Genomic DNA, 25,602 nt, shown 5'->3' on the forward strand with positions numbered 1-25,602 from the left:
TATGGATTGGGTTATATTTTCGACCTTAAGATCCATGGTCTCCCCAGATATATCTAAATTGTCAATCCTTGAGAAGGATCCCCAATCTGCTTTCTTATAGTTAAATTTTGGAGGTGGAGGGTCCGAAACGATGTCGCGTGTATAAGAAAGACAGATGTGTAAGTGATCACTTCCCAAGGAGTCGTCATAAGGATTCCATAAAAAATCTTGATGTTTACCAGGGGAGGCCAAAGATAAGTCAATGGCCGAAAAGTTACCAGTACGATCATCTACACGAGTCGCTCTACCATCGTTCAGAAGACAGAGGTTGGACTGTAGTATTAGGTCAGCTACTTGCTCCCCACGACCATCAATCCTCAAACTACCCCATTGATAGTGATGGGCGTTAAAATCGCCCAACACTAACTTATTTCCAGGGAGATGTTCAACTAGTGAATTTAAAGCATCACTATCAATGAGGCCATGTGGAGGACAGTACAGAGAGCAAATAGACAGATACGTGTTATTAAATTTTACTCTGCACGCGACTGCTTCCAGAGTAGAATTTAGAATCACTTCGTTTGTGGGTGTGATTTGTGTGTGTATATGGCTACTCCGTGACCTTCATATCTTCTATACGGGTGGTAGTGTTTTAACTGTGGAGGATCCGGATGATCCTCCAGACGCGTCTCCTGTAAACAACGTCTGGCCTGTGTATAGAAAGCAAGATTGCTATATCTTGTAATTTATTCCCAATACCTCTACAATTCCACTGAAATATAGTGAATGCGGCGGTTTAAGGTTTACGTTGTGGGCCAGTGTGCTCTGTCTTTTTCTGTCACCTGCTGGCAGGTGAGCGACTACTGGGGAACCTATCCCGGTGCTTGTTCACGGAAACCTCCATATTGTCGTCAATTACGAGGTTCCCTGACTCCCCTGAGGAAGAGCTAACCTTCCTCTCCCTCGCTGGAGTGGGAACTGGAAGAACATGAGGATGAGACTGTTTTGTGAGGGTGGTCATGTTACTTTTACTAGACTTGTCTGGCTTCGCTTTAGGCCGTACTGATGGAGAGGCAGCAGCAGCCTGAGAATAGGTTGAAACCTTAGGGATATCAGTGAGAGAGCTGGAGCGGACGGGAGGCTGAGATGGAGAGGTACTGTGAGTGGCAGAACGGAGAAGGACAAGATCAGGCTGCGTCTCTACAGAGCACATCACAGGACGGGACATTACCGCCGAAGCATAGGACCTATTCAGCGTGGGAGTTGCATGCAACTCCTTCACCTTTTTCCTAGCTTCGTAGTAGGAAATGCCCTCCGTTGCCTTCACTGTGCAGACCTCCTTCTCCTCCTTCCACTTGGGACAATCCCTAGAGGAAGTGGAGTGAGCGCCCTTGCAGTGGAAGCAACAGACAGTCTCAGATATGCAATGTTCCGCATCATGACCTTGGCTTGTACACTTGCCACACACTGGCTGGGAAGCCCAACAAGTCTTGCAACCATGCCCATACAACTGGCATTTCAAGCAACAGAAAGGGTTGGGAATATATGGCCGCACATGAACAATTTCATAACCGATTTTTGCTTGGCTAGGCAATGACACTTTACCAGAAGCAAAATGATAGTCGCAGTCTTTGTCCTGACACCGTCTGAAAATCTTGTTATGAATTTAGCATCAATGACATCTTGTTAAGCAAGTTCCTCTATGAGCTCTTCCTCACTCATCACCATGAGATCCCTGCAAGTGATAACCCCCTTGCAGGAATTCATGGAAGTTGGGATCTTGGCTTCGACATCATAGCAGTGAAACTTGTGCAACTTCAACAAGTCCTTTACTTGAGATGAGGTACAAGTCTTAACCCCTACACCGCGGGCATGTTTACCAATGTTTTGCGCGTCCTGCGGGGTTATTCGGGCTCCGACAGGCTCTCAAAAAATATTTGCCAAAAATCAGTTATTAGTCCTAGAATATTAAAATTATATATGTTTATGGCACATACCTTCAGCTTTCTCCTGGAATGTTTGTTGAGCCTTCGTCTGTTACCGTAGGACTTGTGGACACCTCTGAAGTTGGGTAACGAAGTCTCCACTTTACACTTCCCGACAACCCGTAATATGATTACCACAGCCAGATATTAACACTATAAACACTACTCTATGATTTTCAAGTAGTTAGGGATCCATACTCCAAAAAAAAAAACACTGTGAAAGCAATGAAAATTACAAGCGCGTATGACCGTCGCACTTGCGCTAGTTCACTCTTGGTACTCTGTCATTTATTATTCATAAAACCCCTCACACTTTATATTTCTATTACTATATCACACTTATATATATCTGGAGTTTTTCTCCATAAGTTTCCCTCAGTAGTATTAGTTTTATTGTCACTGAAGTCATTCAATTTTTCATTCAGTAAAATACGTAGAGAGCCACGGATTCACTTTCACTGTTATAACATAAAGTATTTGTACTCATATTCTTATATTACTAATTACTTACATTACTATTTACATTTTCTATTGTATTTTCAATATTTACCCTTCTATTTCACTTACACTATGTTAGTCACTGTCACTTTCAGTAAGATAAAACTATAATACACTGTTCAATCATATGTACTGAACATCCATTGCTTTCACTTGCTATTTACACATTATTTACACATTATTTCCACATTATTTCCACATTACTCTCCTTTCCCACTTGCACTTTTAGAACTGCTTCTGGCTGTGGTAAACAAAGAAGCAGGTAACACAGAGGGGAACCTGGCACTCAATGCACTGCCAAGAGGTGCGTTTGTGCTCAGGTGCGCGGCGGGTGGTATGTGCACACACCTGACACCTGCAGATCGCAGCCTTCCTTTTACCTGTGGCAGGCATTAGCTCCAGTCTGTCCCGATCCATATACGCCCTCTGCTCAAGTCGGTCGGGATGGGGCCTTGGGGTTGCTGCTGTCACCCTACCATATCTTTCCAGCAGCTACTGAACACAAGTCCTGGCGAACAACCTCAGGGAGAAGGACTTGGGTGGCTTGACCTTCATCTTGTACAGGATGAAGGCGTTCAGCATCGTCATATCTATGAGATGCAGAAAAACTTTCCTGTACCACCTAGTATTCTTCCTGAGGCAGTCGATCTCACCAATCATCATGTCGGACTTGTCCACCAGCCACATGTTGATATTGTAGTCTAACACAGCATCTGATTTCATCACAGGTTCGCCTGTCCTTCGGTCGACCTTCCCACTGTCTGTCATTTCCCCCTTATGTACGGTGGTGAGCATGTGCACGACCCTCTTGTCATGCCACCGTATTGCCAGCATCTTCTCAGACTTGCTTAGGTGCACGTCTCCTCGCTGTGAGGTTCCCGCCTCTGTGAATTTAAGGAAGTGGGCACGATTACTTTTGACAGTGCTGCAGGAGCCAAAGCCGTGCTCTGAAAGGTATTTGGCAAGTTTCGGTGCTGTATAATAGTTGTCTGTATACAGCACATGATTCCCACCAAAATACTTTTCAAGGAGCACTTTCACTACACAGCCTGAGAAGCCAAGGGGGTGTGTTTTATCCAGATCGACAGTGCTGGCTAAATAAATGACGAAGTCAAGGATGTACCCCATCTTACAGTCGCACAGTACAAAGAACTTGATTCCAAAGCGATGGCGTTTGCTTGGAATGTACTGTACAAACCGAAGACGTCCTCTGAACAAAACCAAGGATTCGTCAATGACAACCTTCTGAAATGGGTGGAAGAATGACATAAACTTATCCTTCATTCTGCTCAGAATTTCCCGGATCTTCCAGAGTGGATCGGTTTGGGAAGGTACATCACTGTCGGCAAAGTGCAGGTTTCCCATGATGTTCTGGAAGTGATCTCTGGCCATGTACTTATTGAAGGTGGGTGAGGGTAGTAAGGGGTCCATGGACCAGTATTCTTCCAACTCATGCTTCTTGGAGTGTGGCATGAGAAGCATGAGGGCAAAGAACACATACAGCTCCTGCACTCCCAGCATGGACCACTGTTGCATCTTGGCTGCACCTGTACCACTTGCAGCTCGTTGTGATTCATACCTGTTGGTCTCATCACATATGTGCTGCATGACTTCGTCATCTAGGAAGGTCAAAAGGTAGTCCACACACTCAGCATTATCGTCAAAGGTGAAGGCAGGCTGGACTCCTGAGGAGCTCTCATCAAAAACTAAATGTTCTGGCACAAAATCGGACCCTTCCATCCACGCGAAGGCGTCCAGGATTCCCTGTTGTGGCGGTGTTGGGTGGGTGAGGGTGGTGGGTGGCTGTGAGGCAGATTTATCAGGTTCAAGGTCACTCGCACTGACCCTGGGTTGCCGTACAGCACTAGCAGCCCTTACTCTAGTACCAACTCTACTTATACTTGTCCGGGATTTACCTCTTCCTCTATGGCCTGCCTTCACTGTTGATGCTGGTGGTGACACCGATGACGAAGACTCCGGAGATAATTCAGCAGACGAAGAGGAAGAAATGAGTGAAGTGGGGCTTGGGGAACGGGGAGGTGAATCAACTCGGGACTCATGGCGGGCTGGGTCACGCGGGGCCATTGTTCTGGGGCTAACACGCCACCTTTTCACTCCCTTCCCAAAGTCCTTCCCTTGCTGCACTAACGGCTCCTTTCCCTTGGAGCTAGGGATAACTTCCGACACTGAAGCACTCATACTAGCACTTTCTGGCACGATTTCCTCACCTGGCTCATCACACGATTCACCTGAAGGGTCAAAATCACTATCCATCATCACAATAGACAATTCTGCTAGTTCACGTGCCACTGCAGAGTCACTAAGTCCTTTTCTGCTTCCCTCACGACTTTTTATGGGTGTAGAGGTCACGGGGCCCTTTGCAATGGGCGCAGAAGCAGCAGAAATGGCGGGGCATGAGTGTGACATGGTTTGACCACAGCGGAGGACAAGGAACTAAATGCCGCGGCTTATCTGAGAAGGCAAGGGTTGACAATGACACTGAGGCTGACAGTTGCTAATTTACATGCTAATAAATTATTGGTAGAAAATCTCGGCAATACATAAAGAAATAGGTAGTTCCAGGTGAATGTAAATGTCATTTAGGCTTCTCCCTTCCTTTCTGATATATATATTTATTACAGACATATATTACAAGGCATAATTCAAAGGGGAAATTACCGTGGTAATGTAGCGAATGAATGCACGTGAGGTGTTGTCAGGTGATAATTAGCCAATTCCTGGTGTATAACACTATCACTTACCTTATTTTTTTTTGGTATATATTATTTTGTATAAGTATAGGGCATAGGGCTTATTTCAATGGATGAAATCTGTGAAAAAATTTGGGGGAGATTTGCTTAGGGCAGCACGGCCTGGGAAGTGAGAGGACAGGGTAATGGAGGGCAGGTAGGGAGGGGAGTCAGGAAGGGGGGAAAATCGCTAAAATGTCAACAATGGATAGGAGTACAGATGAGATTTGGAGTGCTGAGTAGTGTTGGACATTGGCAGTACTGATAGATGATACAAGCCACCACATGAAAGAGCGGGATAATTCAAAATAACACAGAATCACAAAAGTGACGCCCTGTGGTATGATCCATTGCGCCCGAGCGTCACAAAAGTGACACCCCGTGGTTAAGGGGTTAATGAGGAGGTCTCCGTTTCCAAGTTTTTTGACTTGTTCCACCTCCCCAGCACAGCCATCAATGACCTTCTTGATCATGAACGGACTGAGACTGCTCAAGGGAGTGGGACCTAGAGCAGTGATAATTACAAACTCAGCATTATTTATAGGGATGTCACGGGGAAAACGCGTCTGGGGCCGTTCTGTCTGGGGGCTGTCAGTCTGTGTAGTAGTCGGGGGTCGGTCAGGACTACCTCCCCCCCTGAGGGGGGGAAGGCAGTAGGGGCGTCCTCCATAGTACCACTCCCCCCTAACGGGGGAAGTGGGAAGAAGGAGAGAAAACGATCAAGGGACAAAGAACCGGGGACCACACACCTATGTCTAAGGTTGCCCTCTCAAACCACTTCAGGGAGGCCCGACCATGTTTATTCACTCCCCAGAGCGATCAGTGGGGGGGACCCTCCCTGGGCGATAAGCAAAGATAAACTCAGTTTATTAGAACAGACACCTACTGTTCCAAACTAATAGGGAGGGGAGGAAAGTTAGAAACTAACTAGCCTAACGTCACCAGAAGGGTGAAAAAAAAAAAGCTAATGCCGGTGAGGCAGCCCTGAAAACTAGAGAACAGCACAACGAAAAACACGTCTACACTCCTCGCAACCATGCATCAAAGTCCAATGTCTTTGATAAAAGAATAAACTGTTATCTGTGTATTACTGAGTACTATAGGAAACTTTCAGTGTTAAAAGTCAATTCTAGCTTTGGGACCAACGTTGTGGTAATGAACTGAGATATCAAGATAATGATATCCAGTTATAGTGCTTTTTTTTTTAACATCCATTAACGTATTCTTTCCAAATACCTTTATTATGGTGCTGTTTGCTACTAAGCTGTCCGTGAACAGCATTGGAAAACAACTGCCTCGTAGCCAAGTTTCCAACACTGAACCAACCAACGGTATCGATTCCCACAGATGATCTCTAGAATCTGCAATGACATAATTACTCTCTCTCTCTCTCTCTCTCTCTCTCTCTCTCTCTCTCTCTCTCTCTCTCCAAATATATATATATATATATATATATATATATATATATATATATATATATCTTCATCATCATCATCAGCCATTATAAGTCCACTGCTGAACAAAGGCCTCCCCCAACCTTTTCCACGAATTCCTTGGCTGAGCCAATCTTTGCCACGTTTTCCCTGCAAATTTCTCTATCTCATCCCTCCACCTCCTGTCTGGCCTTTCTCTGCTATGCTTACCATCTCTTGGTGTCCAGTCAGTCAACCTCTTGCTCCATCGATTATCCCTTGTTCTTGCTACATGGCCTGCACACCTCCATTTCTGTTATTTTATAACTTCTATAATATCTTTGACTTTAGTCTGCTCTCTCACCCAAGTTGACCTTTTCCTGTCTCTTAAAGATATTCCCAACATTGACCTTTCCATTGCTCTCTGAGAACGAATTAATTTATTTTCCATCGATTTTGTCAGTTTCCAAGTCTCACAACCATACGTCATAGCTGGAATTATACATTCGTTATATACTTTTCGTTTCATACAAACTGGCAAGCTACTTTTGATAATGTCTCTATGTTTACCGAAAGCTTTCCATCCAATTGTAATGCGTCTATTCATTTCGCTATCATTATCTTTCGTTAATTTTAGTATTTGTCCCAGGTAATTGTACTCCTCAACTTCTTCAAGAATTTCTCCACTTATTCTTATGACGCTCTTTGGTGTTTGAGGATTAAACATTACTTTAGTTTTACTCCGGTTCATCTTTAGCCCTACTTTGAGACTTTCTCTGTTCAGGTCATTTAACATTTCTTGCAATGTCTCTACTGTTTCTGAGATTAGGACAATGTCATCTGCAAATCTTAAATGGTTTAGCTTTTCTCCATCTATGTTTACTCCTTTGTTTTCCCAGTCTAGCTTTCTGAAAATACTTTCTAGGCATGCTGTAAATAACTTTGGTGAAATTGTATCTCCCTGACGCATGCCCTTCTCAGTCTTAATTTTCTCAGAGACTTATGTAATTTAATTGTAGCGGTTCCCTCTTTATATATGTTTTCGAGCAGTTTTACAATGTTCTCATTCACTCCTTGTTCTCGCAATGAATTTATAATTGCTATGTGCTCCACTGAGTCGAAAGCCTTTTCGTAATCAACAAAACCAAAGCACAGTGGTTTATTATATTCTGTAGTTTTCTCAATTAGCTGATTCATTGTGTGCAGATGATCAGTGGTCGAATACCAGCATCGGAATCCTGCCTGTTCACGAGGTTGGTTTTCCTCCAGATTTGTAGCTATTCTGTTTGTAAGGACTTTAGTGAAAAGTTTGTAAATGACTGACAGCAAGCTAATGGGTCGATAGTTATTAAGGTCTTTTGAGTCGCCTTTTTTATAAAGTAGAATAACAATTGCATTACACCATGTTTTGGGAATTTTCTTCTGTTTTATACATTGGGTAAATAAGTGAGCAAGCCTACTTTGTACTTCTGCTCCTGCATCCAACAGTAAATCTGCTACTCTTCCATCTTCTTCCGGGGCCTTCCCTCTTTTCATATTTTTAAGAGAAATATTTACTTCGTCAGGTGTTATCTCAAGTATTTCACTTGTGTCAACAGAAAAGTTAGCTATTGGTACTACTGTCTTTGATGTATACAGTTCTTTGTAAAATTCTTCAACTCTCTTCAGCATCATATCTCTGCATTTAATGGCTTCACCGTTTTTGTCTTTTAGTGATGTAATTTGTTGCTTTCCAAGTGCCATTTTATTTCGGACCTGTTTCAGACTTTTTCCTTTTTTGATGGTTTCTTTGATTTGATCCATGTTTCTCTTTCTTTTTTCTTCTCTTTGTCTTTTGTTGATAAGCTTATTAAATTCCGTTCGTTCGATTTCATGTTTCTTTGTTTTTACTTTCATTACCTTTCTTTTTTTCATAAGCTCAAGTGTCTTCTCTGAATACTTCCCGGCTTTGGTTGTATTAGGTTTTCCTACTACCTCCGCTGATTCTTTTAGCACTTTTGTTAGTCTGTCATTCAACTCATCAATGTCACATTCAGCACAACTGAGAGCCTGAAATCTGTTCCTTAATTCCAACTGAAAAACTGCTTTGTTTTCGCTGACTTTTATTGGGCATATCTTTTTGTCTTTAATCATCTTCTTTCTTTCACTTTTGAAATTGAATCTTGCTGTGCAGCCCACCATTCTATGGTCACTTCCAATATTTACTTTGTTGATAACTGTGACGTTTGTGATCGTGTTATTCTTACTTGCTATAATGAAGTCGATTTCATTCTTTGTTTCTCCATTTGGGCTTCTCCAGCTCCACTTTCTCCCTGTTCTTTTGTGAAAGAATGTTTTCATTATTCTCATGTTAAACATTTCTGTATATATATATATATATATATATATATATATATATATATATATATATATATATATATATATATATATATGTGTGTGTGTGTGTGTGTGTGTGTGTGTGTGTGTGTGTGTGTGTCCAGGTACTTGAGGGTGCGCTAGTGGATGTATGTGGAGTAACTGAAACAAAATGGAGAGGAGTGAGTGTGAGAGAATGGAAGTGTGGATGGGGTATAAGTGCAGGAGTAGGTGAGAATGAGAGGGCAAAAGAAGGAGTGTATATTGATGTAAAAGATGGAAGAAGAACATAGGACAATATGGATCAGTTGGCTCAAGGATTGTGTGGGTAAGATTGAAAGTTGGAATACAAATGTGGGTGATTGTGCGTGTGTGTATGCGCCAACGCAAGATCGTGCAAGCAGAGTGAGAGAAGAGTTTAAATGTGGAAGTGTGCATGGAAAAATTTGGAAGGAATGAGAGAGTGTTTTTGATTGGTGATATGAATGGTAAAGTAGGGAATGTGAAGGTGGATGGAATAGTTGGTGAGCAGGGTGTGCCTGCTGAGATAAATGAGAATGGCAGTGCTTTAGTGGACATTTGTGCTGGGGGGGGGAGGGGTTGGTGATAGCCAATACCCTCTTCAGGCACAAGATGATCCACAGGTATACATGGCGAGTGATGAGATGGGTGGGTGGTGAACTGAATGAAAGGAAGGCAATGATTGATTATGTGTGTGTGTGGATGATAGGATGCGATGATGTGTAATGGATGCAACAGCTTATAGAGGTTGAGGAAGTGGACTTTCTGACCACTACTTGGTGGTGGCCAGAATCAAGATCCAAGTAAGATGGAGAAATAGAAGAAGAGAAGGACGGGAGGAAGGAGTAGTTGCAAGGAGAGTGGAAAGGTTACAAGAAGATCAGAAGAAGGCAAAATATAAGAGAGAATTGGAGGAATGATTGGGTAAATATGAATTGGAGCAGATGGGGGACGTGGAAGGTGTGTGCAAGATAATCACAGAAGAAATATGTGCAATATGTGATGTGGTGTGTGGGGTGAAGAGAAGACGAAAGAGGGTGCAAGGAACAGCATGATGGAATGAAGAGGTGAAACAGGCTGTGCCACAAAAGAAGAAAACATAAAGTGAATGGATGAGAAATAGGGGCGTGGAAGAAGTTGAGAGGCGGAAGAGAGAGTTATATGTAGAAAGGAGGAGAGAGGTGAAAATATTAATAAGAGAGAGTAAGAAGAGAGTGGATGAGGAATTTGGAAAGAATTTGAGTGTAAAGTGGAGGGACTGTAAAAAAATGTTCTGGAAAGAGGTGAAGAGAGTAAGAGAGGGTGGCAGTGAAGTTAGTAGGGGAGTGAAAGAGAAAAATGGTAGATTACTAATGGAGAAGGGAGAAAAAGTGAGTAGATGGACGGAACACTTTAAGGAATTGTTGAACATAGAGATGTGTAATGCAGGAAAGGTTTAGGAAGTGGAGAGATGGTATGGGGCACAAGGGCTTAAGGGTAAATGCAGATAAAACAAAAGTGATGATATCTAGGGTTGGTGGCGGTACTGTCAAAGACGAGGGAGAGTGGCCATGTGCATTTTGCCACAAGGGCGTGGGAAGTAATTCCATCTTGTGCGGTGTTTGTGATAAATGGGTGCATAAGAGATGTAGTGGTATCAGAGGCAGACTGCGAGATAATGCTGATTTTATGTGTAGGGCGTGTCGGGGAGAGCAGGTGGATTTTGTCAGATGTGAAAGAATTGAACTTGCTGGTGAATCTCTTGAGTGTGTAGAAGAGTTTTGTGCTTTGGGAGACATGTTGTGTGTTGGAGGTGGGGCTGGAGCTAGCTCTGTGGCTAGAGTGAGAAGTGGTTGGATGAAGTTCAGAGAGTTCTCACCTCTCCTAACATTGAGAGGACTCTCCCTACGTGCTAAGGGGTCTTTGTATGCAGCATGTGTTAGGAGTGTAATGCTGTATGGTAGTGAGACCTGGGCAGTGAAGGAGGAGGATATTTGCCGGCTCTGACATACAGAAATGACAATGATTATGTGGATGTGTAGTGCGCCCCTGCGTCCAAGGTCTGGGGGGGCTGGGTTCACGATGGAAGAGTTGAGAGGTAGGATGGGACTGGAGTGTATTAGTGCTGCGATGAGGAGAGGTAGATTGAGATGGTTTGGACACGTGGAGAGGATGGGGGATAATAATTGGGTGAGGAAGGTGAGAATTGTTAATATTGGGGGTGGGGTTATGAGGGGCAGACTGAGAAAAAAATGGGACGAGGTCATTAAGTGTGACCTCAGGGTTAAGGGACTGAACAGGGAGGCTGCAATGGATCGTGCAGCATGGAGAGCCGCCATTAGGTGACCAAGGGAGACGCATGCAAGCATGTTGGAGCCTTTAAAAACGAAACGAAAACGAAACGAAACGAGAGAATGGAAGTAATGCGAGTATAAGTGGCTAGAGAATGGCTGGGAGAAGGAGGGAGGTGAAAAGACAGGAAGAAATCAGTAGGATAGAAGTTGTGGAAGCAATGAAGAAATTCAAATTGGGGGAAAGCCCCAGGAATTGATGGAGTATGTGGTGAAATGCTGAAGCATGGGGGAGAGATTGTAGTAGAATGGATGTGGAAGATGTGGAGATTGGCCTGGGAGGAAGGTAGAGTCCCGGAGGATCGGAAGTCAGGTATAATTATTCCTTTCTACAATGGAAAAAGGGAAAAAGAAGTGTGTGGTAATCATAGGGCCATTTGTCTTCTTAGTGTGATAGGAAAAGTGTATGGTAGGATACTTATTCACAGAGTTAGGGAAAAAACAGAGGAATTAGTTGGAAAACAACAGGGAGACTTTAGGAAGGGAAGAGGTTGTGTAGATCAGATATTCATTCTTAGATCTTTAGTGGAAAAGTTTCAAGAGAAGGGAAAGAAGTTGTATGCGGCCTTCATGGATTTCGATGAAGCATATGACATGGTGGATAGACAAGGATTGTGGAAAGTATTAAGAATATATGGAGTAGATGGGAAGTTGTTGAATACTGTGAAGAGTATGTATGATGGTGCTAAGGCTGTAGTGTGTGTGGATGGTGAACTAAGTGAATTTTTCTCTTAGAAGGTAGAGTTGAAATAGGGATGTGTCATGTCTCCGTGGTTGTTCAATCTGTACATGAATGGGGTAACAAAAGAGATACAAGGTAGGGCAGTGGATGTTGGAGTGGCCCTAGTGAGGGAGAGTAGTGTTTGGAAACTCCCTGTACTGTTGTCTGCAGATGATACTGTGTTGTCAAGTGAAAACAAAGAGGAGCTGCAAGGCTTGGTGGATGAGTTTGGGAGAGTGTGTAAAAAACGGAATCTAAAGGTGAATGTAGGGACGAGTAAAGTGATGGTCTTTGAGAGAGGTGAAGTCAGTGAATGTACAGTGAGGTTGGATAGTGAGGAAATGGAAAATGTGAGTACGTTTAAGTACTTGGGGAGTGTGATGAGTAAGGATGGAAGTTTGGAGGGTGAAGTGCTTGAAAGGGTACAACAAGGAAGAAAGGTTGCTGGTTGCTTGAAAGCAGTGATAAGAAACAGGGAAGTGAGCATAGAAGTGAAAAAGTTACTACGTGACAGTATTGTGATACCAACTCTGACGTACGGAAGTGAAGCTTGGACGTTGTTGGAAGGACACAAGTCAAGAGTGAGAGCAGTGGAAATGAGTTATTTAAGAGGAGCCTGTGGAATTACATGGAGAGAGAGGTTGATAAATGAGGATAAAAAGGACTGTAGTGGTGTGGATGTGGATGTGATAGGAAACGTTAGGAGGAACACACTGAGGTGGTTTGGCCATTTGGAGAGGATGGAGGGTGAAAGACTGACGAGGAGAGTGTATGTGAGTGAGGTGGAGGGGGGAAAGGGAGGGGAAGACCGAGGATGAGATGAAGGGATGGAGTGGAAAGGTATATGAGAGAGGGGGGTGTGAGTTGGGAGCAGGGCAGTGAAATGGTGGGGGACAGGGCGACGTGGAGGCAATTTATTTGTGGCCACTCCGTTCGGAATTAAGGCGTCTGGCAGTATATATATATATATATATATATATATATATATATATATATATATATATATATATATATATATATATGTGTGTGTGTGTGTGTGTGTGTGTGTGTGTGTGTGTGTGTGTGTGCATTTTAATTCCCGTAATAACACAAGATTCACAGATATGCTGATATCGAGATGGAAAAGGAAACACGATATATCCCAAGCGCTTTTGTGTATCTACATCTTCAGGGGAGAGCAGAGTGAAGGAGTTGGTGTACACCTGCCATTTATACACACAACGAGGGAGGGGAAAGTCCCAATGGAGCTTACTAAGTCGCTGACAAATACTAGTCTTCTAATATTACTTCCCTATTTCTAGTAAAATAAATACAGTATTAAAATAAATAATATTACATACATAAAACGTACTAGTTATTCTTTACATACAGACTTGTGGATAACTATGAATTACATAGTGTACAGTTCATAACTGAGGAGCGTCGTAGCATTAAATTCTTAAACCTAAGGTCTTGAAGGACTAAAAGATGCTTATCATACATGTACGGTCTCATTAGAACTCACAAGCATATCAATCCCGCTAGACCCATAATTAGCTCAGTAGGTTAGGCTTCCTACAAGCTATCCAGATACTTAGTTTCATTACTAAGTCCACTTGGTGGTACTATCTGTGACTCAAATATAAAAAATAATGTGCATCTTGTGGACAAACTTAATGTCCTGGAATGATTATTGCTTTAATGGCCGAGAGCCATCTGAGTGTGCCTTGCACATTACGGAGGTTATTCTCTCGGGCATGGAAGCATACATTCCTTTCTCATATCCTATGACTAATGCAAGAAAATCTTGGTTTAACCCGCCCTGTACTCACACGTAGGATGCACATTGCAACTTTTTTTCACGCTCAGTCCCCACAACGTACGATGAACATTTTGCTATTGCAAGGTCCGTTGTTTGCACATTCTTCAAATTTTGCGCGTGATTTTTGGTATGTATACACAGAACACCTTCCTCTACCCGATGCCATGTGGGGAAATGCCTTACCCCGGGTTACCTCCTCCCCCCCTGACGCCATTGTCTTGGCAACTCACCTGTTACCAGTGACCTGGCCAGTAAAGACATGTTGCGCCACAGTACGAAGTTCAAGGCCAGAGTGATTCCTCAATCGATGGCAATGTGGAGAACAAAGTTTTTGTAGTGTTAGAGGAAGAAACAGTCAGAAATGATGATGAGGTAATGTCACCAAAAAAGGTTCAGTATGTTGATGTGTTCGGTGAGTGAAACAAAGCTCATATTGCCTGTATTACTGTATGAAAACCTAAAAACTCTTGTACTACGTATAAATTCCTACCAAAAAAAAAAAAAAAAATACGAATGGTTTGGATTAGTTACCCCTCCCGTTGAATACGTTTTCTCTGGAGCCAGCCTCCATTGAAAACAGAGCCAGGTGAGGATATTGTTACCTGTGGCAGGATTTTAAACCTCAGGTGAGCGATTTCTTTATGAATTTTCGATGTTTCTCATAAAATGCGGAGGTTTCAGCCAAAAAAGAATAAGTTGAAAATTTGTCGGGTTTTGAGGATGGATTTTGTAATAAATTAGTCGGTACGGGGTTAATCATGCTTGTTCTAATGCTGTCTGCAACAAGGAGGGGGTCTATAAAAGCAACCGGAGCCAACCTACCCCTGAATCACATCGTATTTTATGTTTCTTCCTGGAATCACGCTAGATCTGTTCTTCGCACTGCTAAAAATAATTTCATCCATACTAAATGCTCTCAACTCTCCAACTCGAGTTCTTCCCACTCCTTCTGGCACCTTGCCAAAAACCTTTCTAACAACTTTACCTCATCATCCTTCCCTCTTCTTTTCGACTCTGATGGCTTTGCAGCTATTTCTTCTACTGATAAAGCAGATCTCATCAATCAGACCTTCTCCAATTCCACATTAGACGATTCCAGTGCTGTCTGCTTGCATCCCTCCACCTCTAAGACGGGTGCGTCTAGCAACAAACTCTCATCTCTTTTCATTCCAACTCTCTAATGCAAGAGTTAACCGTTACTCCCAGTCTTTCATTTATGCAACAGGTCAAGTCTGGAACTGTCTCCTTCTGTCTGTATTTTCTACTTCCTTTGATCTCCAGTCTTTCAAACGCAGCGTGTCCAGGCATCTCGAAATGAACGGATCTTGAATTTGGCTCTCTTTTGTATCGTTTTTGTTTTTGGAACTGTTTTGTTGGCTCAGCCTTTGGTTCCTTCTTCCTCGCATTAAAAAAAAAAAAATTGTGATTTTAAGCTTGTAAGCTTTGATGTAACATCATTGTTCACCAAGGTTCCTGTTGATGATCTGCTACAATATTTGAAAGTTTCATTAAATTATCTTTCTTTGCCTGTCTTAGGGACAACATTTATTGAGTTGAGAAATCTTTGTATCAAAGACCGTAAATTCGAATTTAATGGAGGATACTACCGACGAAATTTGGTATGATAATAGGCAACCCCCTTTCACCTGTTCTCAGTAATCTTTATATGGAAATCTTTGAGAAAAGATTGCTTAGTAACATTCTGCCTAAGGATGCAGTGTGGTTTAGATATGCAGATGATATATTATGTCTCTGGCCATGTAGTGAAGGCCTTGATATTTTCCTTATTCAACTGAACAATTTAGCATCTTCCATAAAATTCACAGTGGAACATGGAAATGAAGGAAAATTGCTATTCTTAGACCGCATTGTTCACAGAGCAAGGAATGGATTTAGGTTCAGTATCTACAGAAAGCCCGCTAATGTTCGTTCGTATATTCATTTTTATTCTGCTCCTCAGGATAAAGTCAAACTGTCAGTGTTTTTTTCTATGTTTCTATGTGCCCTTCGAATCTGTATCCCGGAATTCATGGATGAGGAACTTGGAAATATCTACGATATTGCAGCCCAATTAAAGTACCCCCAAACCTTCATAGATAAATTTCAACCAAGCAATGAAAACCTACTATAGGACCATCCGATTGCCTTCTCATGACAAAACGAATCTCCTAATTTTACCGTACAGTGAGAAATTTTCCACAGTTCCTTAACTGATGAAAAGGTGGAATGTAAAATCAATACTTCTTGTACAGTGAAGAAGTTGATTAAGAATTCACCTGATAATAATGGACTACATTTACAAAATGCCATATAAAGAGTGCAACAAGTTTTATGTAGGCCAGACAGGAAAAGAACTTGATGCTAGAATCAAACAACATAAGCATAGTGTTAGGTCAGGACAAACATCCAAAGCATTATTTGTACATATGAGAGATGAGAATCACTGTATAGACTGGGATAATGCCTCTCAATTTTGTCTTGCAAATCTGCTGTTAATAGGATAATCGTTTACTCCAGTGTAATCAAGAACACAGAGTCTGATAATATGAACCTGAACAACGGGATGTACAAGTTAGATAACTTCATCACAGGGAAGAAAAATTACGTACCCTAGTTAACATCACTTAGTTTGACCTCGCTTGTATTTTCCCCTTATTATATATGTACACAACTGTACCTGACGGGATTTGTACAAGGGTATGTATGCATATGCAATTCTGGTTGTAAAGAATGGGTTATACTCAATGTATAAATGATAATATATTTTTTGTCTATGTATATTTGCTCTCATTTAAATATGTTTACGTTTGTACATGCTTATGTAGGTACGGTATATATGTAGCTGTGTTCATATACATATACAGTATGCGAGTGGGTAAGTATTTATATAAGTAGTTTTTCTTGTTTTTTACGTGAATCAGTATTCATGTACCTATGATGCACACGCATATGTTTAATGACATTATTTACTGTATTTTGTTTTTCTCTTGGAAGGAATAATTTTGCGGGCTCATGGCCTTTGGTTCCTTCTTCTTCACATTAAAAAAAAAATGTGTAGTAGTCCATTAAACATGACTGTGTTTAATTCGCAAAATTATGAGAGAGAGAGAGAGAGAGAGAGAGAGAGAGAGAGAGAGAGAGAGAGAGAGAGAGAAATCTGGGTATGTCAAGAGGCCCATGCTTGATAATCCCCTCCCCACACCCTAGTAATCCTTTAAGAACTTAAAATCTAAGACACTCCTCAGTTATGAATACCGTGCTCTATATAATTCACTGTTATCCACAAGATTGTATTATTAAGAATTATGTTTTATGTATGTAATATTAATAATTTTAACCTCTTTGCGCCCCACCTCCTCAATATGGGACGAACCTGGGCGTTTTCAAAAATTAATAAAGAAGGGAACCCCAGGGTAGGGACCTATGAGTTTCGCGACTATGAGGCGACAGGCGAAGGGTGGTACGCCTAGCACCTTTCCAGCAAATCCCTCGCACAGCAACTCTGGGAACTAAGGGGTTACTAGTGTATTTATTTAACTAGAAATACGGATCTACTCATAGGTTTAGAACACTAGTATGTGTCAGCGACATAGTAAGCTCCCTTGGGACTTTCCTTTCCCTCTTTCTGTATAAAAATGACAAATGTATGAACATAAGAACATTTGTTTTTTAATGTGCCCGACCCTGGGCAAAGGCTTCATTGCCTATTCCCAAGTCCCAGCAGTCCTCGTTGGGGCCCAGTAGTCCTCCTACATCTCCACATGTCACCACCTCGGCACTAACACCCACCATCCATATTGAATACATGCTAGAGCTGTCGCATACAGGACTTGTGTGCTGGTATTAGCAGAGGTACTTCTATGACATGTCAGCGGGTCATCTGGTAGATCAGCGATTCAAATCCTGAAACTGTTCCCTGCCCCAGCCGGGATTCGAACCTGGGTCCATTAGGACTGCAGGCCGCCTCTCTACCGATTCAGCCACTAAGAAGAGAGGACAACCGCAGTAGGCCGGATGGCCCATGCTAGGCAGCTCCCGGAAGATTAACTGAGCTACTAGAATGGGATAAGGATAGCAAAGAAGAAGGTTCTCCCTCGCCCTCCAAACCCTCCAGCCGAAGCCGGCAGGAAAAAGAAAGAACACCACGCAGTATAGAAAAACTGGCATGGACATGTTATTGGAAAGTGTGAAAGGAGAAAAAGAGACTATCATAGTGTAATCTGAAAAGGTAAAAGAGTTGGTACTGGTTATCAGATTTTGTTTTATTTCTTTCTATATCCACCCCTTATTTGTCATACGTTTATCTAGCCTATGCTTGAAACTCTCAATGGAAGATTGTACTCCTACTCCTTCACTTTGCTCTCCCTTGAAGATGTGAATACACGAAAGCGCTCGGGATATATCGTGTTTCCTTTTCCTTGAGGATATCAGTATCTATCTATCTAGATAGATAGACAGATGGATAGATAGATAGATAGATAGATACCGGTATATGTATCTATACGGGTGGTAACCTACTAACCAACCAACACGTGACAAGTGCGTTAGCGGAGGGTTAATGCCCTTCCCCGGAAAACAACTACCAAAAATACGAACAAGAATCCCCGGACCAAGGACTGACCAACTGGTGACGACTAAAGACCGAACAAAAGGCATGGTACGGATAGCTACATGGAATGTAAGGGGTGCAAATGATGAAGTGAATGAGAGAAAGATTGTCCAGGTGTTAGAGGATGCAGAAGTGTATGTATGTGGAATAACTGAGAAAAAATTGTGAGGTGAGGCTGTGGGAGAATGGGAGTATGCATGAGGTATAAGTGTGGGAGAAGGTGAGAATGAGAGGGCAAACGAAGGAGTTCGTATTGTTCTGTGCAAGAGATGGAAGAAGAATATATCGGCTCAAGGATTGTGTGATTAAGATTTAAAGTTGGACTACAAATTTGGGAGATTGTGTGTGTGTATGCGCCAATGCAAGATCGTGCAGGTAGTGTGAAAGAGGAGTTCTGCACAAATGTGGAAGCGTGCCAGGAAAAGTTTGAAAGGAATGTGAGAATGTTTTTGACTGGAGTTATAAATGGAAAAGTAGGGAACGTGAAGGCCGATGGAATAGTTGGAAAGTGGGGTATGCCTGAAGAAGTGGATGAAAATGGCAGTGCTCTAGTGAACATTTATGCAAGGAGGGGGTTGGTGATAGCCAATACCCTCTCTGGACACCAAATTATCCACAGGTATATGTGGTAGGTGATGAGAAGGAGGTGGTGAACTGAATGGACAGAAGGCAATGATGGATTATGTGTGTGTGGATGATAGAATGAGCTGTGTAATGGATGTAAGAGCACACAGAGGTTGGGGGAGTGGACATTCTGACCACCACATGATGGTGGTGAAAGTCAACGTTCAAATGAAATGAAGGAGTAAGAGAAGGGAAGGACAGGAGGAAGTACTCCATACAAGGAGAGTAGAGAGGTTACAAGAGGATGGGAGAAGGCAGAATATTACAGAAAAGTCGAGGGGCGACTGGGTAAATATAATATGGGATAGTTGGTGGACGTGGAAGGTGTGTGCAAGATACAGAAGAAATCTATGCGGCATACGAGGTGGTGTGTGGGGTGAAGAGTAGATGAAAGAGGCTGCAAGGAACAGCATGATGGAATGAAGAGGTGCGACCGGCTGTGGGTCAAAAGAAGAAAACCTATTCACTCACTATAGTATACTGTGTGGATGAGGAACAAGGACGTGGAGGAAGTTGAGAGACAGAAGTGAGAGTTGTGTAGAGACGAAGAAAGAGATGCATGGAATAGCAAAAGAGAGAGAGTATGAAGAAAAACGATGACGAACTTGGAAGGAATTTGAGTGTAAAGTGGAGGGAATGTAAGAAAATGTTTTGGAAACAGGTAGAGTTTGACAGGGTGATAAAGAAGTAAGTCGGGGAGTGAAAGATAAAATGGTAGATTGCTAAAGGAGATGGGAGAAAAAGTGCGCAGATGGAGTGAAAACTTTAAGGAATTGTTGAGCATAGAGAATGAAAGTTATGCGAGTATAAGTGGCTGGAGTTTGGCTGGGAGAAAGAGGGATGTGAAAAGAGAGAAAGAAATCGGTGTGGTGGAAGTAGAGGAACTAATGAAGAAAGTCAAAATGGGGAAAGCCCCAGGAATTGATGGAGTGTGTGGTGAAATGCTGAAGCATGGGGGAGAGATAGTAGTAGAAAGGATATGGAAGATGTGTAGACTGGCCTAGGAGGAATGTAGAATCCCGGAGGATCCGAAGTCAGGTATAAGTATTCCCATACAAAGGAAAAAGGGAAAATGAAGTGAGTGGTAATACAGGGGTAATTGTCTTCTTAGTGCAATAGGAAAAGTATATGATAGGGTACATACTGACAAAGTTTGGCAAATAGGAAAGAAATTGGTTGGAGAAGAACAGGGAGGTTTTTGGAAGGGAAGAGGTTGTGTTGATCAGATATTCATTCTTAGGTCTTCAATGGAATAGCTTCTAGAGAAGTTTTATGCGGCCTTCGTGGATTTGGAGCAAGCATATGACAGGGTGGATAGACAGGGAATGTGGAATGTATCAAGAACATATGGAGTAATGGGAAGTTGTTGAATGCTCTGAAGAGTACGTATGAGGGGGCTAAGACTTCAGTGCGTGAGGATAGTGAACTGAAAGATTTTTGTATTTGAATGTTGGATTGAAACAGGGATGTGTCATGTCCCCATGGTTGTTCAAACTGTATATGGATGGGATTATAAAAAAAGGTACAAGGTAGAGCAGTGGATGTTGGAGCGGACCTAAAGGGAGAGGGCAGTGTTTGGAAACTCCCCGTACTGTTGCTTGCAGATAAAAACAACATATGAACATAAGAAGAGAGGATAACTGCAGTCGGCCGGTTGGCCCATGCTAGGCAGCTCCTAGAAGACTAACTGAAGAACTAGAATGAGGTAAGGTAAGGATAGCAAAGAAAAAGGCTCTCCCCCGCCCTCCAAACCCTCCAGCCAAAGCCGACAGGAAAAGTAAAAAAGAATACCACGCAGTATGCTGTAGAAAAACTGGCCTTGACATTTTATAGGAAAGTGTGAAAGGACAAAAAGAGACTATCACAGTGTAACCTGGAAAGGAATAAATATTGGTTATTAGATTTTATTTTTTTCTATACCCACCCCTTGTTTGTCATATGTTTATCTAGCCTATGTTTGAAACTCTCAGTGGATGAGGCAGCAACTACTTTACTAGGTAACTTATTCCACTCGTCCACTACTCTATTACCAAACCAATTTTTGCCTATTTCCTTACCGAAGCGGAATTTTTCTAGTTTAAAACCATTACTTCTCGTTCTATTCTGTATGCTCACTTTAAGTACCTTACTAATATCTTCCTTATTTATTCCCTTCATACCTCAGTTAAGTCTCCCTTTACTCTAAGCCTCTCTAGTGAGTGCAGACTTAGTCTTTTTAGTCTGTCTCCATATGACAGGCTCCGAACATCATGTATCACTTTTATCATTCTTCTTTGTACATTTTCTAACGAGTTTATATTCACTCTCTAGTAAGGACACGAAAATTGTACGGCGTAGTCTAAATGTGGCCTTACTAACACTGGATATTTTTGCAATATTACTTTTGATAACCTATTGCTCATGCTTCTCGAAATAAATCCTAGGACCCTATTTGCTTTATTTTTTGCATTAATACTCTGTTGCTTTGGTTTGAGGTCTTTACTAACGATAACTCCTAGATCTCTATCGCGTTCTGATTTACTAATTTCTTTATCTAAGCTGTATTTAGTATCTCCAGTGGTCTTGCCTACGTTAAGGACTTTACATTTTTGAGCGTTAAATTCCATTTGCCAAGTTTTAGACCAATTGGACAATGTATAGAGGTCCTTTTGTAAGTTATGGCAATCGTTAGTCGAGTCAGTGATTCGCCCTATTTTTGTGTCATCGGCAAATCTGCAAATACTGCTAGTGATTCCAAATGCTAGACTATTATATATATAGTAAATAATAAGGGACCGAGTACTGACCCCTGTGGTAAACTGCTAGTTGTTAATCCTCAATCTTGCTTAGTTCCATTTATTAATTCTCTCGTCTTTCATCCCTTCAACCAGGATTCTATCCATTTTTAAGATATCACTTTCACGTGGACGCATATTTTGTGTAGTTAATTGTTCCCCTTCGCGCCACGTGTATAACTAGCTAGTTAAGGTGTTACTAAATTAACGAACTGGCGATCCAATGAAGGTGTGGTAGGCCTGCATATAAGCCCAGTCGTAGAGGCTCGGAGCAGGACTTTGATGCATGGTCGTGAGGAGTGCAGACGTGTTTTCCATCTGCTCTCTTCTCTAGCTTTCAGGGCTGCCTCACCGGCAATTAGCTTTTTTTTTTTTTCACCCTTCTGGTGACGTATAGGTTAGCTAGTTTCTAACTTTCCACCCCTCCCTATTAGTTTGGAACAGTAGGTGTCTGTTCCTATTTACTGAGATTACCTTTGCTTATCGCCCAAGGAGGGTTCCCCCCACTGATCACTCTGGTGCGTGAATTAACACGGTCGGGCCTCCCTGGAGTGGTTTGAGAGGGCAATTTCAGCCTTAGGTGTGTGGTCCCCGGTTGTTTGTCCCTTGTTCGTTTTTCCTCCTCCTTCCCACTTCCCCCGTTAGGGGGAAATGGTTCCTATGGCGGACAACCCTACTGCCTCCCCCCCCCCTTCAGAGGGGGAGGTGATCCTGACGATACCCCGACAGATTCACGGACTGACCGCCCGCAGACTGAACGGCCCCACACACATCTCTTGGACATCCCTGTAAATAATGCCCAATATGTGACCCTACGTGCTCTAGGTTCTACTCCCTTGAGCAGCCTCAATCCTTTCCTCATTAAGAAAGTAATTGATTACTGTGCTGGGGAGGTGGAACAAGTAAAAAAACTTGGTAATGGAGCCCTGCTCATCAAAAAAGAAAACTCATCCCAGGTAAAACACTTGATGAAACTGAGTAAATTCCATTCATATGATGTCGAGCCGAAGATCCCGCACGCCATGAATTCCTGCAAGGGTGTCATCACCTGCAGGGATCTCATGGTTATGGAAGAGGACAAGATCATATGGGAACTTGCCCAGCATGACGTAATCGGTGCCCGGTTTATCACTAGATTTTCCGAAGGCGTGAGGACAAAGACTGCCACCATTGTCTTGACTTTTAGAAAAGTGTCACTCCCAGACCATGTTAAAGTTGGATATGAAATTGTTAACGTCAGGTGTTATATCCCTAATCCACTTCGTTGCTTAAGGTGCCAATTGTATGGGCACGGTGATAAGACTTGTCGGGCTTCCCAGTCAGTATGTGGCAAATGCGAAACACAGGGACATGATGCCGAACACTGCACATCGGAGACGGTACGTTGTTTTCACTGCAAGGGCGCACACTCCACTTCCTCTAGGGATTGTCCCAAGTGGAAGGAGGAGAAGGAGGTCTGTGCAGTGAAAGCAACTGAGGGCATTTCCTACTACGAAGCTAGGAAAAAGGTGAAAGAGTTGCATGCAACTCCTACGCCGAGTAGGTCCTATGCTTCGGCGGTAATGTCCCGTCCCGTTATGTGCACCGTGGAAACACAGACTGACCCTGAACCTGTTCCTCTTGCCTCACACTTTACCTCTCCATCTGAGCCTCCTGTCCAATCCACCTCTCAAACTGACACTCCTGTTGCACCTTCCTACTCTCAGGGTGCTGCTGCCTTTCAGTCAGTCAAGCCTAAGCCGAAGCCTGACAACTCTAGTTAGAAAAATATGGCCACCCTCACCAAGTCACGACCTCATGTTCTTCCTGGTCCTGGCCCAGTGAGGGAGAGAAAAGGGAGCTCTTCCGTGGTGGAATCTGGGACCCTAGTTATTGACGAAAACATGGAGGTTTCCATCGCCAAGCACCGGGATAGGTCTGCCGGTAGTCGCTCGCCTGCTGGTGGGCGGCAAAAAAAGCCTAAGCATACTGGCCCCCAACGTAAATCTTAAACCACTGCATTCACTATATTACAGTGGAATTGTAGAGGTATTGGGAAAAAATAACAAGATATAGCAATCTTGCTTTCTATACACAGGCCAGACGTTGTTTGTTTACAGGAGACACGCCTGGAGGATCATCCGGATCCTCCACAGTTAAAACACTACCACCCGTATAGAAGATATGAAGGTCACGGAGTAGCCATATGCACACACAAATCACACCCACAAACGGAAGGGATTCTAAATTCTACTCTGGAAGTGGTCGTGTGCAGAGTAAAATTTAATAACACGTATCTGTCTATTTGCTCTCTGTACTGTCCTCCACATGGCCTCATTGATAGTTATCCTTTAAATTCAATTTTTAAACACCTTCCTGGAAATAATTTAGTGTTGGGCGATTTTAACGCCCATCACTATCAATGGGGTAGCTTGAGGATTGATGGTCATGTGGAGCAAGTAGCCGACCTAATACTACAGTCCAACCTCTGTCTTCTGAACGATGGTAGAACGACTCGTGTAGATGATCGTACTGGTAACTTTTCGGCCATTGACTAATCTTTGGCCTCCCCTGGTATACATCAAGATTTCTCATGGGACCCTTACGACGACTCCTTGGGAAGTGATCATTTACCCATCTGTCATTCTGATACATGCGACATCATTTTGGACTCTCCACCTCCAAAATATAACTATAAGAAAGCAGATTGGGGATCCTTCTCAAGGATTGCCAATTTAGATATATCTGGGGAGACTGTAGATGTTAAGGTCGAAAATGTGTCTACTTCCATATTACACGCAGCTGAGGCTGCTATTCTACAGTTCATGCGAAGCATACAGCATATTGGTGGACGCCGGATTGCCGACAAGCATTAAGAAAACGCAACAGGAGATACAGGATTTTTGATAGTCAGCCCACTGAGGAAAATTTTATTGCATACAAACAGGCACGGGCTGAGGCAGGGAGAATAATAAGAAGGGCTAAACATGACTCCTGGCAGTCCTTTGTGTCCACAGTGACTCGTACAACACCATTACATAAAGTCTTGTCCACTATAAGAATATTAAATAATGAACGCCCATACTTCCCTGTGACTACCCTGCAGGTAAATAACACCACCTATGACGAGTCCGTGGACGTAGCTAACATCCTCACCAGGAGTTTTTCTCATGTAAGTAGCTCAGCCAATTATGACCCGCGTTTTCAACACCATAAACGCACGGCTGAGCTACAGATATTAGACTTTGTCACAGAAGACGTAGACTCCCTGTGCAACCAAGAGTTTACGCTAGATGAACTGCTCCTTGCCCTTAAATCCTGTAAAGACACCAGCCCTGGACCAGACACCATCACGTACGGTATGATCCAGCATCTTAATCAGGACAACCTGATTAAGATGTTAGCATTGTACAATGAGATTTAGGCGTCTCGAACGTTCCCAAACTCATGGCACTTTGCACACGTCATACCGATACCCAAAGAGGCTGGTCGTCTTATGAATCCCACTTCATTTCGTCCTATTGTGTTGACTTCTTGTCTATGTAAGGTCATGGAACGTATGGTAAACAATAGGCTTCTTTTTGTTTTAGAGTAGAAGAATTTGTTAAATGATCAACAATGTGGCTTCCGTAAATACAGACATTCACTAGATCATTTAATGAATTTGGAGCATTGTATTTCAGAAGCATTTGCCAATAAAGAATTCATGATAGGGGTGTTCTTGGACATCCATAAAGCCTATGACATGACATGGCGACACAGTA

General features: G+C 42.7%; 1 protein-coding gene across 1 annotated transcript in view; it reads right to left on the minus strand.

The window, feature by feature from the left end:
* The window catches only part of LOC145404010 (uncharacterized), a 91,826-nt gene extending 69,679 nt beyond the window's left edge, over nt 1–22,147 (minus strand). Inside the window, exon 1 of the mRNA XM_080275614.1 lies at nt 22,073–22,147. Within this exon, the coding sequence (XP_080131740.1) occupies nt 22,073–22,147 (75 nt within the window). The remainder of the gene's footprint in view (nt 1–22,072) is intronic.
* Nucleotides 22,148–25,602: the final 3,455 nt, after the last annotated feature.

The sequence above is a fragment of the Coenobita brevimanus genome, chromosome 62 (assembly GCF_032717465.1).
Source record: "Coenobita brevimanus isolate Jiangsu-jjx chromosome 62, ASM3271746v2, whole genome shotgun sequence".
NCBI classification, from domain to species: Eukaryota; Metazoa; Arthropoda; class Malacostraca; order Decapoda; family Coenobitidae; genus Coenobita; species Coenobita brevimanus.